The sequence below is a fragment of the Otolemur garnettii genome, unplaced genomic scaffold (genome assembly GCF_000181295.1).
Source record: "Otolemur garnettii isolate 467f Iridium unplaced genomic scaffold, OtoGar3 scaffold00020, whole genome shotgun sequence".
NCBI classification, from domain to species: Eukaryota; Metazoa; Chordata; class Mammalia; order Primates; family Galagidae; genus Otolemur; species Otolemur garnettii.
The window spans coordinates 18619566-18636170 of NW_003852415.1; the positions used below are offsets into that span (position 1 = coordinate 18619566).

General features: G+C 40.3%; 1 protein-coding gene across 2 annotated transcripts in view; it reads right to left on the reverse strand.

Annotated features, from left to right (window-relative positions):
• Positions 1-16605, reverse strand: part of LGMN (legumain) — a 40530-nt gene that overhangs the window by 19355 nt on the left and 4570 nt on the right. For both annotated transcript variants that reach the window (XM_012803459.2, XM_012803460.2), the window contains exon 2: positions 4847-5013. In XM_012803459.2, the coding sequence (XP_012658913.1) occupies positions 4847-4984 (138 nt within the window). In that variant the 5' untranslated portion in view covers positions 4985-5013. The remainder of the gene's footprint in view (positions 1-4846; positions 5014-16605) is intronic.

Genomic DNA, 16605 nt, shown 5'->3' on the forward strand with positions numbered 1-16605 from the left:
ACCATGTGATGTCCTTGCACGCCCTGCAGCTGCTTTCTTCTTATCAGTGCCCTACCTTTCCTCAGATGACCTGCTCAGCTGCAGCGGTCAGGAGCTTCCCTGAATCACAACTGAAAATCTCTTTCCCTCATCAGGCACTGACTTGAATGAGACCATGTGATACAATTTTGACCAGGCAGATATGGCACGAAGTCCACCCATGTCTCCAAAAAAAGGTCTATATTCTGATAAAGAGAAAGTCAGACAGATAACACACATAGATAGCCTTTTTGTTCTATAGGAGTTCAATGTGTTTAGATGTGATACCTGCAGTTGCTGCAGCCATTTTATGACTACGAAGAGAGCTCACCTGAGGACAGGTCATCATGATGATGGCGGCAGAGTGGAAAATGAAAAAGATCTAGGTTCAGAACAACAGGACTGAAATGCTTACTTAGCCAACCCTGGAGACTCCATATTCATTAAGATTCAAACCAGACTTGGTTATAGCACTTGAAAGCACCTAACATACTGGCCATTCCCTTCACTGTGGTTTTATATTCCTGCTACCAAATCATGTTCTTCTCTCCATGTGGAATACTCAGGCTTTGTTTCAGCTCCTTCTGTGGAAATCTCATCCCTTCATGAAGCCACACTCTAATACTGCTCCTGATGGAGCTCACCTACTCCTTGCCCCAGACCCAGCATTTGGAGTTCCTGCAGGAACTAGTCCTTCTCAGCCTGTGTTCAAGTATTTATGCACCTGTCCCAAAAGGCTGCAGGCTCCTGACCAGAGGGTCCTTGACCCAATGTTTTCCAAAACTGCCCTCCCTCCATTCCTCTACCCCTTGAAAATCATGAGCCTTGAAGTGAAAAGCATTAAACAGACAGATATGTCAAGTCTGTTTCAGTATAGCCGACTGCTCTTAGGCTACACACCTGTACAACATGTTGCTGTGCTGAGTACTGTAGACAACTATGATACAATGGTCAGCATGTGTACTTACACATATCTAAACATAGAAAAGGTACACTAAGAATACGCTATAAAAGATAAAAAAAAAAATGATACACCTGAATAGGGCATTTACCATGAATGGAGCATGCCAGACCAGAAGTTTCTCTGGGTAAGTCAATGAGTGGTGAGTGAATGGAAAGGCCTCGGACATTACTGTACACTTACACTTTATAGACATTAAGTTGACTTAAAATTTTTTTCTTTTTCAATAATAAATTAACCTGCAAAGTACAATGGCTCACACCCATAATCTGAGCCCTGTGGGAGGCTAAGGAGGGAGGATCACTTTGAGAGGCCAGGAGTTCAAGACCAGTGAGATCCTATCTCTACAAAAAAATTTTTTTTAATTCGCTAGGTGGGTGTGGTGGCTCATACCCACAGTCCCAGCTACCTGGGAGGCAGAGGCAGGAGGATCACTCCAGCCCAGTAGTTTGAGGCTGCAGTGAGCTATCACTGTGCCACTGCACTCTAGCCTTTTATCTTTGTCTCTTTTTTTAAAAAAAATTAAGTTTAAAAATCTGTATAGGTTCCATGGTTCCATGGGACCATCCTTTCAAATACTCTTTTAATGACTAGCCTGTAAAAGTCAAGAAAGCAAATGCTGATAGCTGGCTGGGGACAGAAGCAGCCCAGCAGGAATGAGGACCAAGGAGGCAGTGACTTGGCAGAGCACATCATCTCTGCAAGGCCTTACTGCATCACCATTTTACTTGGGGATAAATACTGCAGTCTGTGGCCGCATCTTTCACACTGTTTCCCTTCATTCTATTTCAATATTGAGTATTTTACTCAGAGAAACTAGCAAAGCTTTGGAAAAAAATGTTTCCAGGAGCAAAGAGTAATTGGATAACCTATACTTGATAATGTTTAACAAAAACATTTTTTTAAAGTGGCTGTATAAAAACCAAGGTGGTTGATCAATCAGCATGCTCATTATCTGTGATCTACATTTAATAGCTTATCTTTCCAACCTGTGGTTAGAGAATGAGGAGAAAACCAAGAGCTGAACAGTTATGTACTCAGGTTGTTCCACTTTAAGTGGGTCAGGTCTGTGGTTAAGTATCAAAAGGAGAAGGGATCATTTTGCCAAGATAACAATGTCTTAAGCCAAATTTCCTATTAGGCTAACATACAAAACCACTCAAGAAATAAGTCATTCATTCATTCATTCATTCATTTGCAGTGAGTGCAAATACACACTGGATTTCAACGGCTTAGTACCAAAAAAAAAAAAGTAAGGTAGCTCATTATTAGTTTTGTTTTTTTAGAGACAGGGTCTCGCTCTGTTCCCCGGCCCAGAGTGCAGTGGCTGTTCGTAGATGTGAGCCCAGCCTTGAACTCCTGGGCTCAAGTAATTCTGCCTCCACCTCCCAAGCAGCTCTTACTATAGGCACATGCCACTGCGCCTGGCTGGTATCCCGCAGCCAGGGAAAGATCATATTATAAATTGTTGTAACCCAGCCCTCTTTCCCCTGCCCACTCCTGTTCCCCAGCTCTCACCTGTTCCCCCCACCACCACCCTCACCTGTTCCCCCCGCCCTCTCCAGCCCATTTCCCTCCTCCTCCCTTCTCCCCCCAGAGTTGACTCCAGGAACAAGGCAAGTCCCTCCTCCCGCCAGGGTGGCCAAGAACGTGCTTCCCAGCCACGTTCCCAGGCCCCCTCCTTCCCCCTAGGGTTGTCAAGAACAAGCTTCAGGTACAAGGAAAAAAAGTCCCAAGTTTCACAAAACCCCCAAGTTCTCAGTAGATGAACAATGGTGGAAAACTCACTGAGACTTGATTAATTACTGTTGTATAACCATAACTATTGTGATATAAAATGTGTCCACTGTCAACTGAAACTGTATTTATTGTTCCATTGCTGTATCTATGACTACCTGAGTTGTAACCCCCCTTAACCAGCCATGTTTCACTTCTGTAATATGCTTACACAAAGCCTATAAAAGGTAACTCACACTCTCACCTGGTGCTGACTGTCTCTCGGAGCAGTAGCTCCTGCAGCAGGTAAAATAAATTACCAATTAATTAACCTACGTGGGGGTCCAACTCTATTTTTCCAGGTCCCCTAAGTTATTTCAAAATATATTTAGATTTATAAATATAAATTATAAAAATTAAATTTTTATGTTGTTATGTATTGAAATGGTAATGAACATACTGGTTTAAATAAGTTATTTAATTTCACCTTTTTACTTTTTAAAAATGTGGCTAGTAGAAAATTTACCACAACACCTGTGGTTCTCCTATTGGCCAGGGTGCTCTCCAGACAGTTCAGCCTGGGTTTTAAAAGTGGCCATACCACTCGTTAGCTGTGCCACAGTGGGCAAACTGCTGACTCAGCCTATGCCTTAGTCCCATGGTTTCATATTCCCCAAGCAGGAATGTGAACCAGACCCACTGCATGTAACCCCACTGTGGGGGTTAAAGGAGTTCACGAGTATAAAGTGCTCTTAGAAGAGAACCCAGCACAGCACAGGGATGCTACAATAGTCTGAGCATTTTGTTTCTGAGACTGAAAATATTAAACGACTTCTTAAAGGTAACAGCTTTTTTGAGATGCAATTCACACACCATCAAGTTAGCATTTTAAAATAGACAATTCAGTGGTTTCTACTTTATTCACCAAGTTGCATACCCATAACCACTAATTCCAGAACATTCTCATTGCCCCCAAAAGAGACCTTATAACCACTACCAGTCACTCCCTATTCTCCTCTCTGCCCAGCCTTTGATAATTACTTACCTACTCTATAGATTTCCCTAATTTGGACTTTCATTTAAATGGAATCATACATAAGATGTATGGTATTTATGACTAGTTTCTTTTACTTAGCATGATTTGAAGGTACATGTGAGTACTTCATTCTTTTTTGTGACCAAATAATATCCCCTTGTATGAATGAATAACCACATCATATTTATTTGTTCATCATTTGAAAGACATTTAGGTTGTTTCTACCTCTTAGCTATTATGAATAATACTGCTATGAACATTCATGTACAGATTTACAAATGAAAATGGACACATTTTCATTTCTCTTGGGTACAAACCTAGCAGTGGAATTACTGATCATATGGTAACTTGATGTTTAACTTTTTAAGGCCCTGCCAGACTGTTTCCCAAAGTGGTTCCACCATTTCACATTCCCACGTGGAGGCTGTACTTTGAATGTGTGCTCAAATTTGGATTCTTTTCTTTTTCTAACTTTTGACAGGCTGATGTGGCAAATATCCAAGAAAGATGGGGAGAGGAGGGTATGAGGAGAGGGCAGCAGGGCAGAGGCCTAGAGGGCAAAGAAGCCTGGTGATGCTTTCACAGGGCCAGTCTTGTCTAGCCTTTGCCTGCTGTGTGGACTTGGGCAAGTCACCTCCATTCTCTAGTGCTCATTTCCTTATCTATAAAATGAAGGTATTAGATCGGTGGGTCTCAGCCTGGGTAATTTTGCCCCCAGGACACTCAGCTCTGTCTGGAAACATTCTGCCTTCTTGCGATGCTTCTGTCATCTAGCAGGTGGCAGGCAAGGCTGCTGCCAAACATCCTGCAGTGCACAGGGCAGCCCTGACAACAAAGAACTCCCTGGCCCCCAACTAGCAACAGCGCCAAGGTTGAGGAGCCTTGCATCAGACTAAGGTGACCCTGTAGAAGCTCCGGAGGAACTATCAAACTGTTCTCTAAAATGGCTATGCCATCTTACAATCCTCCTACCAATGTACAAGGGTTCTAATTTCTCTACATTCTCACCACACACAGCTTAGCCAGCCTAATAATGTAAATGGCTTATCTATTAACATCCAGGATTATTTACAGAATACCAGTGTCATAAAGACAAAGTTGATTCATTTTCTTACCTGGTGTCTATAATTATACCAGCCATTTGAACCTGCAACAATCACCACCCAGTGCTTGCCTCCATCCTCAGGATCATCTATGGGAACAGCACCGGTTCCCAGGATCAAGCTGAGCAATACAGCTGCTTTCCAAATCATTCTGCGCCTTGGAGTTCAACTGCAGAAACCTGAGAAGAAAAAGGCAGAGAGTCAAATGAAAAGGAACAACAGGTGAACATCATAAGCTCTAAGAAAATATGGAAACATTCTGCATTGGTACTGTGGTAAGTGGGTCAAAAAGATGCCTATTTAGCCACCAGGTAGAGCATATTGAGGGTAACAATGAAAACAGAGAGGAATTCTATTTTCTGCTCTGCGGCCCCTTTCGTCACATGGAAAAGGGGCTGTCCATGTCTCCCAGTTTTCACTCTAGTCGAAGACAAGCATATAAACCAAGGAACATCCAGGAAGCTCTCTGGGCACCTTTTAAAGTTTTGGTCACAACTTAAAACACAGTAGATAAAACTCACCCTCAAAACGCACTGTCAGAAAAATATCTACCACATGTTAGAACAATTGCTTTATTTGCATCAGTAGAGAAATTTAAAGACACATAACCTTGTGATTAGCCCTAAAGATTCCCTTGACAAAACTGAATAACAAATATCTGATTTAAAACAAGATAAAAAGAATCTTTTGAATACTGCCCGTGTGGGAATAACGCCCCTGTAGGAATAATGAGGCCAGTATGCCTCATAGCCTAATAAAGTTCTGTATCTTCACCTTAGCAGCCCTAAATTTGATTCTCAGACAAAAAAATAGGGCCCATTTTTGTTTAATATTTGCAACTTACACCGTTCATTGATCTTTTTTTCTTGTGTACACAGCTTTTACTTTCCTATATTCTGTAGAGACATATAGGACTTTAGTATTTAGGTAGGAATGATCAAGTAAAAAGCTAGGACCCTAGAAAATATGACTAGATAAAATCGTAGGTTACATCTTCTTCATGACTAGTAAGACTTCTATTTCTTGAAGTTGCTTTTACGACTTTTCTAGATCTTGTAAAAATGGTTGTCCACATCTTAAGCTACTTCTTACTTCTTCAATTAAGTAATAACCTTAGGTAAGGCTTACTGGTTTTACTTACAAAGTTTCTTTAGTTTAAAAAGTCAAAAGTAAAAATGTCAGCTAAAGTTTGCTCCATTCATCCCTCCTTTCTATACTCTTTCCTCTCCACAGATCATGAAGTGTTGGCCATTCAAAGGTGGCCAGCTGTTCAAGCATAATGCTGAGCTGTAAACAGTCCAGCTGTTTTTATATCTCACTTTTTCTTTTTTGTTCATGAATCTTCTCAATGTTAGAGTCTCTCTAAACCACTTCTAGTTCAACTAACCAGTTTGCAAATTACTCTTTGCTCAATTAAACTCCATTAAATATAATTTTTATCGAAAGTAGATTCTGAGCTAGAACTCCCAGAGACTCCCAGGAACACAGAGAGCCCAAACTCCAAGAGTCCACGTAAGGTACCTGCAGCACCTGTTTCCTCTCTTACTGCAAATGAGGCTTGTGGGTATGTTCTCTCTGAGATTCCAAAATACCACAAATTTATGTTCTTAACTCTTGAGTTTTTTAAGCAAAATTTCTGATGTCTTCAAAAAATTGTAACAAAAACTAAAACAAGCCTAAGATTAAACTGGATAATTAAATTAACTTAGACTCAGTTAGAAACCTCTAATGTTTACATCAGGCAAAAATAACCAATAGTTGATAATACTTCAGGAGTACAAACTCCAGCGTTCAAGAATTTGCAGAGATTTCTGTGTTTTCTCCATTTGTTCCTTTTTCTTATATGTTTAAACAAGAAAAGAAATCACTGCCTAAGTTAACCACAAAAATCTAAAAGCTAAATCCAAGATTTACAATGAAGGTAAGATCCTTAGTTTCTAAAAAACGAAGTACTCTCCTTTCTGACAATGCCTCCCTACCAATACATGTATAAATATTAAGTCCCTAAAAACAGCAAATACTTGCAGAAATAACAAAGTTTTACTAAAAGACAAAATTATTGCCTAGCTAATTGCTTAAAACAATAAAACAAATAATTCAAAGATTAAAAGTCTAAATAACAGTAATATTTAAAAGCCAACAAGTAAAAATTCTTTGTAAAAACGATTAAAACTGCTTCTGTCTGTGTATCTATGTCCATATCTGTATATGCCACTTACATGTAACATTTTACTACCAAATTATATTTTAAAAGTTCTAATTAATTGGTTTAAAATAAAGTTCAAATCAAATATTTTGTTAAGAAACTAACTCATAAATTTAGTTCAAATAGCTTTAAGAATATAGTGATTGACTTCTGCTCAGCTTTCTTTTTAATTCTGTTACACTCTGATCCACAATTTCTCTTTAACTATTACTTAATTTAGATTTAAATACCTAAGAGATGCTGTAATTCTCGCTTCAGTATTCTCTCAGTCTCTAAACTGATTTAGACTCTATAACCTTTACCCAAAGATCCACTTCTGTCTGGTATGTTAAGAAGCTTTTGCTCTATAATCAAAATGCTGTCTTACACTTGTTCTTTTAAAGACTTTAGCTGAACAAAGCCATAAAGCCTCTAGGTCTAAACTCCAATAGGTCCAGACAATGGTTGCTTAAGACAAATATCTCAGGGCACTCAAAAACTTCCCCCCAAATGCCTGAAATCAAACTTGGTATAGCCCTTATAGAATTTGCACATTAACAAGAGGAAAAGCTGCCACTATCTACACAGACTCCAAATAGTCTGCCAACAGTCTGCCACACTGTTGACACAATTGAAAATTCTTATTTCTAAATTTCTACTGTCACTCCTATTGCTCATAAATTTACAATATCAGAGAGATTACATATTAGGCTAACAGGCTCCCTGCAGTCCCCTTTTAACTTTTTGACCACACTTACTTCCCATAATAGGGAAGGTATATACAAATAAAAATTAAAAATATATAGTCACTATTACCCTAAAATGTACAATATCTGACCAAACAATTTCCCAGTACATGATTTATAAATCTCATCAAATCTCTAGAGAAAAACTGGCCCCCAAAGACTCAGGCTATCTCTTTTTAACATTCTAAATTAATTTTACAAATTTACCTCCAAATTTAGACTTTTCTCACTATTAGTTATTATTTATATAATTAGCAAATAGAGTGAATGTTGTTTAACTAGATGTGCTGAGGCTACAATGATAAATAACTAAGATTATCTCATATTTTAATATCCCTTGATAAATTAAGTCAAATCAAGGGACTCACTTTGAACCACTTACAACGACTCTAGGATACTTATTTAAATTTCATATCCTATGTTACCACCAATCCTCAGGGCAAGTGAAATATGAAAATCGAACAATAAAAATGATTTTTTTTTTTTTTTTGAGACAGAGCCTCAAGCTGTCGCCCTGGGTAGAGTGCCATAACATCACAGCTCACAGCAACCTCCAACTCCTGGGCTCAAGCGAGTCTCCTGCCTCAGCCTCCCAAGTAGCTGGAACCATAGGTGCCCACCACAACGCCTGGCTATTTTTTGGTTGCAGCCATCATTGTTGTTTGGCGGGCCCGGGCTGGATTCGAACCTGCCACCTTAGGTGTATGTGGCCAGCACCTTAGCCACTTGACCACAGGCGCTGAGCCAATAAAAATGATTTTGAAAAAGTCTGTCAAGACACTAAACTTAAGTGGCAAAAAGCATTACCTTTGACCTTTATGTTTATCTTTATTTTTTATTACCTTTGACCTTTATAAAAACCTAAAATACTCCAATTAAAAAACACAGTTTAATGTCTTTTGAAACAATGTTCTATCAGCTATGCTTACCAGTACCTATAAACCTATTCATAGACTGAATTAACACTATGGGATATTTAAGTGAATAATTCTATACCATGACTAGCTACATAAAGATACTATGTTTAGAGCATATCATCAACAAATGAAAAGAGCATGGCCTCCACCAACCAACAAGTCTTGCCATCCTACTTGACTAAAAGATCATATATACACCAAGGTTCTTAAAAAAAAAAAAACCAAAAAACCCAAACACGTACTGTCACCTTGCTGTACAGTATAAAGTATACTTATAAAGTACCATTAACCACCCATACTATAAAAAAAAAATCCTTCTGGATTCCTATAAACCATGCCAAACCATACTGACAATTAGAGGACAACCCCTACACATGACCTGAAAATAAAAATTTCCAGGGCCAGTTCCCAGGCCCCTGAAGCTGACAACTTCCTGTAGACAGCTTTCCCCAAAATCACAGATCAAGAAACCCCACTCTTTCATCTATAAATTCCTTTTTCTTTTAAAACCTTCCCAATGGTCCTCTTGGACACTTCTTTTAAGCCTCCCCCTTTAACAACTGCACACTGGAAGCTGAAGGGAAATTGCCTCAATCTACTTCATTTCCCTTTTATCTTCCATTATAGCTCTTCTTTCAAACTAAGCCTTGCTTACACTAACCCTTACTATTTTTTCCAGCAGATCAAACACAGACCCACCATGCCTTTTTCTTCCAACCTTTCAAACCCTGGCCACACTAACTAATCAATCTAATCGCTGGCTATATCAACATCTAGATCATACAGAAAAACCTGAACTGATTTTATTTCTACCAACATGAGTGCCTCGTGAAATCTGTCTGGAAGATAGCTGTCTGACAAGATGTAACACCGACAACCAAAGAAGAAACATCATGCTACTTCTTCTGTTAGTAAGCCAACTACACACAGAAAAACCTCTGCAGAAGCTTAAAGGTAAAGTCATTAAAATAAATTTTTTTCCCTTGCATTAAAAACAGAGTTGATGCTAGATGTTTTTTAAATGACATGCCAAAACAGTATTATGATCAAACACTATGGTTTAATTCCACAAAGAACATTCTTTCACCTCTTAAAATGATACTGACACTAACCCACATGATTGTCAGATTACCAGACGTTATAAATAACTCACACTCCTGACTTATGCAACTCAAGATAACTCACTTGCTCTTCTTAAATTGCCAGATGCTAAAGATTATATATGGACAGAGAAAAAAGTCTAGACTGACTGAATTAAATGATAAAATCAAGCTCTATGGCTTACAGAACTAAACCAAAAACGTTTTAGTATCAAATATTTTGTAACCTGCTCCCATAAAACAACAAGGACACACAGACAATGAAGATATAAAAATGCCAATAAAACAAAAGACACAACAAACTCCAGACTGCAAAGTCAAAAGTTCCAGCCTGGGGGTGGTGCCTGTGGCTCAAAGGAGTAGGCGTAGGCCCCATATACTGGAGGCGGCAGGTTCAAACCTGGCCCCGGCCAAAAATTACAAAAAAAAAAGTTCTAGCCTGACCTTATCTGTAAATTATACTAATCTTTTTATTATAATAACCAACGTAAATGATCCCCATGTAAATATTCTAAATATTATAGACTTAATTAACTAACATCCTTCATTATCAAATATATTTGGTAACTTACCAGCCAAGTTACAAATTTAGACTCTTTCTGTTCATAAAATGGTACTAAGCAAATATATTAAATGCATATATTATAAATCTAAATTATTTTAATGCTTTTTACCTGCCACTTTCAACTCATAAAATTAAGACAATTTTTAATCTCTCTAGTAATAGAACAAAAATTCACTGTCACCATGCAAACATTAAAATCATTACAGTTAAAAATCAGCAGGAGCCCAGCCTCTGTTATATTTGAAAACTGTTGCCTCCTAAATGTCAGAACAGCCCAACAGAAAAAAAAAAAAAAAAACAACCAAACTTAATTGTTGCCAGAATTTCTCTCTAAGCCAAGTCTTTGGTCTTGAGGTTCCAAGAATGAAACCACAGACCATGCAGATAAGCGACAGGATAGGGTTTATTTACAGGGAGAAAGAATGATGAGCATAAGAAAAGTGGGCTAACAGAACCTCTAGCAATAGAGGGGGGAATCCTAGTAGGAAGCCCCTCTAGTCTTCAGTCCAGGAGGTTTACCTGCTCTTCCTGTCCTATAGGCAGGAAGTCTTAAGTGTCTATGTCACAACCAGCCAGAAGTCTGCAGGCAGAAAATAATCCTAAAATTAGCACAGGAATGCAGAATTGCAGGCAAGGAATTAGGGTGCCTTGCTCTCTACTCAAGGAGAAACTGCCCAGAACCTTTCAGGCTGCTTTATCCATGACTATCTGGAAAGAGGGAGGGGGTATCTCTTGTGTATAGAGATGTGGGTCTGATTACTGAGATCACCCAGGCCCAGAGAATGCAGGGGGGTCCCTATCCAGTCCAGAGTGGGGGAACCTGGAATCATAATTATTAGTAAAATAACTTAGCACTCAGGGCAACTAAAAACTATGATCTACGCTTCTTAAAAGATACGATAAATATTCTCCATCAAATTAACGAAGACCTATTTCCAAGAATAGGAGACTGGTTTAATAAAATATAAAAACATATGCTCAGATCTATTCTTTTCTACTTATTTATTCTTATTCTCCTTTATGTTCTTTTCTCTCTTTTAAAATGTCTTGTTACCAAACTACTGACCCAATTTCTTCTCTCCACTACTACTGACTCAACTATTTTTTTTTTATTTGTTTGAGACAGAGTCTCAAATCAGCCACCTGTCACTGTCAGCCAATATACAGAGACAGACGTAAGTCCACCAAACTTTGCCAGAAGCCCAGCAACTCTGGAGAATAATGAGAATAGCCTCTCTAAGACTATTCTGTTCTCCCATTTCCCAAACCACAGTTTTATACATAAAAGTTAAAAGCAAGAACCATATTAACCTTTACCTTAAACAATAGTAATTAACAATTACCTTAAACGGTATGCATTAACCTTAAACAGTAATTGCCATAACCCATCACCCATAATAAACAGTAATTGACATAACCCATGACCCAAAACAACATTGATAATTCAAAGTTAATCTCTTAAATCAATTGCCCTTAACTACTCCAGATACACACTTTTAGGTTAAAGCTGAGTTTACAAAACAACAAGAATGGGAGACGTGAGGTGAAGGTCCCGTAGGACCTAAACTGACCAGACTAGCCATGTCATGTGGGCCCTCGCCTGACTCACTCCATCTTATTTCTACTACGCATGCTCTCAAGATCACCTGGGGATCCTGTCAGGCGGCAGGTTCTAATTCAGTAGACCTGAGCGGGACCTGCCTCAGAATTTCTAACTTGTTGCTTGACTACACTGCAACGCAGCGGCCCTCTTCACTAACACTGAGGGCTCTAGTCCACCTCTGTTCTAAGCCTGGCATCCTGATCAACAGACTACATCCCCATGAGATGTCTCTTAGCCAACAATTTAATTCTTAACAAGCAAGCCTGAATTGGTGCTAAATTCTAATTTCTTTAGCTCCACGGCAATGTCAATGGATAAGTAGCTATAGTCAGGTGCCCCTAGATGTGTTTTCTCAGTTGTTTTTTATGGTACATAACACAGGAGGTCAGTGATACGCTGTGGGCCTCCAATGCTAGAAACCACTGGTCTGTAATGTGCACCTGAGGAGGCTCATTGAAAGTCTGCACAACATGACCTAGGCTCACCGGGTGGGGGTGGGGGGGGTCCTGAAGGCAAATAACCAAGAGAAGGTACAGTCAGATGAAGGACAAAGAGGTCAGGGAAGAGAAAGTCAAGGAGCAGAAACTCCCATCTCCAGGGCTCTCCAGCAGCCCACCAAGGGAGTTATCACAGTGACTACTGAGCTGTTCCTACCAACCACTCTCACCCACTCTTGGCTTCCCAACAGCAATTAAGTCTGTGTGGGAACCCTTCCCCTAAGTAGGGATCAGCAAACTTTTCCAGTAATGGGCCTGACAGTAAGTATTTTTGGCTTTGCAACAATTCAACTCCACCATTATATCTGAAACCAGAGACAATATGTAAACAAATGGATGTGGTTATGTTCCAGTAAAACGTTACCTGTGAAAATGAAATTTGTTTGGCCTGGGGCCAGTTTGCTGACCTTGTCCTAGACAGCAAGAATGTGCCCCCAGCCCACATTCAGGTACAGCCTGGTCAGTTATCATCATCTTTCATCAACAATAACTGGGCTCCCTAGGGTGTACACAAGTCTCTTCTGAATTTGGTTCATATGACCTAGTCCCCAAGAGTCTCATTCCTCATATTTAGGGTAACAAAGAATAAAATACTAAAACCAAGTGGCTGATGTGACTGAACAACAGAAGGGACATCACCCAATTAATTGCCTAAATTAGCAAACAACACAGCAGGACTAAAAAAGCGCCACTTGGTTATTTTTACAAAATCAAGTTTGTCTTTCATTCTTCTCATATACTAACAAGTTACTCCCCAGTGAGAAAAAGGTGACTTGTTAATACACAAATAGTATTTTCATAGTTAAAATTTGGTGATGATCCTTTCTACCATTCTGTTTTTCTTCCTTGAGACAGAGTCTTACTCTGTTGTCCTGAGTAGAGTGCCCTGGTGTTAAAACTCACAGCAACCTCAAAATCTTGGGCTTGAAAAGTCCTCTTGCCTCAACCTTCCAAGTAGCTGAGACTACAGGTGTCCACCACAGCACCCAACTAGTTTTTTCTATTTTTCTTTTCTTGTTCAGGCTGGTCTCAAACTCCTGAGCTCAGGCTATCCACCTGCCTCAGCCTCCCAGAGTGCGAGGATTACAAGCATGAGCTACTATACCCAGTCCATTCTTTTTTCTTATAAACACAATTTGATCTTTGACCACAACACTAAGTTAAAAGATTCACAGTACATCACTGAATAGAAAATGCCACTTAGAAAACACAGACACTAATGCTATTTTGGGAAACATGGAGGCCTGGGTGAAGAAACATGAAAATAAAATAATCGTTCCACCACCCTCGGCAACAAATGCACCTGAAGCAGCTGGTCTTAGATGGCGATTTCCTGATCTACACTACTGTAAGATTTTTGACAAAGTCAGACATTATTTTGTGACAAAGTCACAAATAATCCTGCAGCATCTCTATTATTCTTGTGTTACCAAAGTGAAGAACTGATGAAGAAGAAGTGAAGGATCCCTGCTAAACTAGCTCTTTGTGACTCTGCTATCTTGGACTGTGGCCTTCCATGGTCCCAGTCACACAGGTGTCATCATCTACTTCTCCCTTAACTTGCCTTCCTTTCTACTCCCTCCAATACCCACCCACCCAGCCATCCAACCATGTGGACTGAGCACCCACTAGCTGCTCACAGGCACTGAACAATTGGCCAAACAGACAAGACCTTTCACAGAGTTGAAGGAAGAGACAATCATTTAAATACACAGGTTGTCAGATGGTGATGGGAGCAATGGAGAAAAATAAGGCCGGAGAGAGAGGGAGTCACTTTTAAAATGGGATGTATCACTTTTAAAAGGAGAAGACATTGTGGAGGTGAGGGAGCCAGCCTATTTGTAAGAGCAAAGCACTGGAAGTGACATAAATGTTGAGCTAAACTAATTAAGGTACATCCTTATAATGGGATACTATGAGACATTTGAAAAAAGTAAGGCAGGCAGCACCTGTAGCTCAGTGGGGAGGGGGCCAGTGACATACAATGAGGCTGGCGGGTTCAAATCCAGCCCGGGCCAGCTAAACAATGACAACTACAACAAAAAAATAGTTGGGCATTGTGGCAGGTGCCTATAGTCCCAGCTACTTGGGAGGCTGAGACAAGAAGAGTTTGAGGTTGCTGTGAGGTGTGAAGCCATGACACTCTATTGAAGGTGACATAGTGAGACTCTGTCTCAGAAAAATAAAAAAATAAGGCAGATCTGATGTGCCAGGAGTGGAGAGACTGCCACTACAGGGATGTGTATTTAGTCCACAACCATGTACAAGATGCCAACACAGACAGTTGTTGCTCTAGCTAGGGGATATCAGAAAGTCAGTCTCCAGAAAGTGCCATGTGCTGATATCACGTATGTGGTTGCACAGATGGGGGAATGGAGTATTTGTAGGTACCTACCATGGGCCACACAATGTGTGAGAAACTTTATTTATACCATGCTCACAATTGTCCTATGAGCAAGTATCATCACCCTTTTCAGACAGGCAAGGAAACTAAGGCTCAGAGATAGAGAAACTTGCTGGTAACTGGCACTAATAGGACCAGCACACAGATCCAGCTGCAAACACTGTGCTTATTATAGTTAGCTACCTGCTTGTTACCAAAAAAAAAGCTACTTATGTGAACGTCTGGGAGTCCCCCAAACCACAAGCATTGCACCCTCACCCCAGGGCCCAAACCCAGAGCAGGCTTTCACAGCCTCCTCTGGCAATAGGGTGCCCATGGTTTTTACCAAAGTGAAAAACTGATGAAGAAGTTGCTCTTCCCTGCCCTGCTATTTTAAGACGCTCTTGGGCTCTCTGCATAGGAAGCTCTTGTACCCTCACCCCAGGGCCCAAGCCCAGAGCAGGCTTTCACAGCCTCCTCTGGCAGTAGGGCGCCCACAGTTTTTACCAAAGTGAAAATCTGATGAAGAAGTTGCTCTTCCCTGCCCTGCTATTTTAAGACACTCATGGGCTCTCTGTATAGAAAGCTCTTGTCTTAAAAAAAAAAAAAAAGAGCCATCAATGGAGAACCTGAACCACAAAAAGTTAAAGTGAACAGACAGACCTTTATGAACTTTGCCAGCCTCCAAGGGTAAGTCTTCTATTCCCACTTGACCAGCTCAGGCTACAGGGTTATACTGGGTCAATGATTAACTTTTTTTTTTTTTTTGAGACAGTCTCACTCGGTCACCCTGCATAGAATGCTGAGGCATTATATAGCTCATAGCAACTTTAGACTCCTGGGCTCAAGAGATCCTCTTGCCTCAGCTTTCCCAGTAGCTGGGACTACAGGTGCCCAAAAGGATGCTCAGCTAGTTTTTCTATTTTTAGTAGAGATGGTTCTTGGTCTTACTCAGGCTGGTCTCAAACTCCTGAGCTCAATTCAATCCACTTGCCTCAGCCTCCTAGAGTGCTAGGATTACAGGTGTGAGCCACTGCACCAGACAGTCAGTGATTCACTTAAAGGACACCACTTGACTTCAAGATTGTATCATAGGGCAGTGCCTGTGGCTCAAAGGAGTAGGGCACCAGCTCCATATACTGGAGGTGGTGGGTTCAAACCCAGCCCCAGCCAAAAACTACAAAAAAAAATTGTACCATAAAGTGGGGTTTAATCCTTTTGAGAGGTTTAAGACAGAGTGCCTATTCTAGATAAACTGTCACCAGCAATACAGGTAATTAAAGCCAGTCACAGGGCCATCTAAGTAGCAGAGTCAAGCACAGCTGTTTTTAAAAAGTATCCAGTACAATTTCTCTTTATCACACAATACATAGCTACTAACTTGGGGGAGACTCTTCCCCTCTTTGGACGTTACAGCCATCAGGCGTGACCCCTCACTGCCAGCCCTCATCTGCTACTGGCTCTGGATAAGACACAGCAAAATCAAAGCCAAGCAAAACACCTAGTTAGATAATGATATCTGTAAAGAGCCTTCCAAAACTAAAGGTTTTGATCCTACTCGCTGCTCTCTAGGTATTTAGAATAAAATTATCATACAACTGGTGTTTGGCTGACTACATACAAGAGAAACAAGGACAGGTGACACGGCCTATCTCCTTGACCAAACTTCAGTCAGGCTCCTCTGAGCCCTCGTCTCCTGTAGGCCTTGGCCTGTGAACCTAGTTTCAGCAAGAATTCCCCCACCTTTAATATCTGATCATACTTTTTTTTTTTTT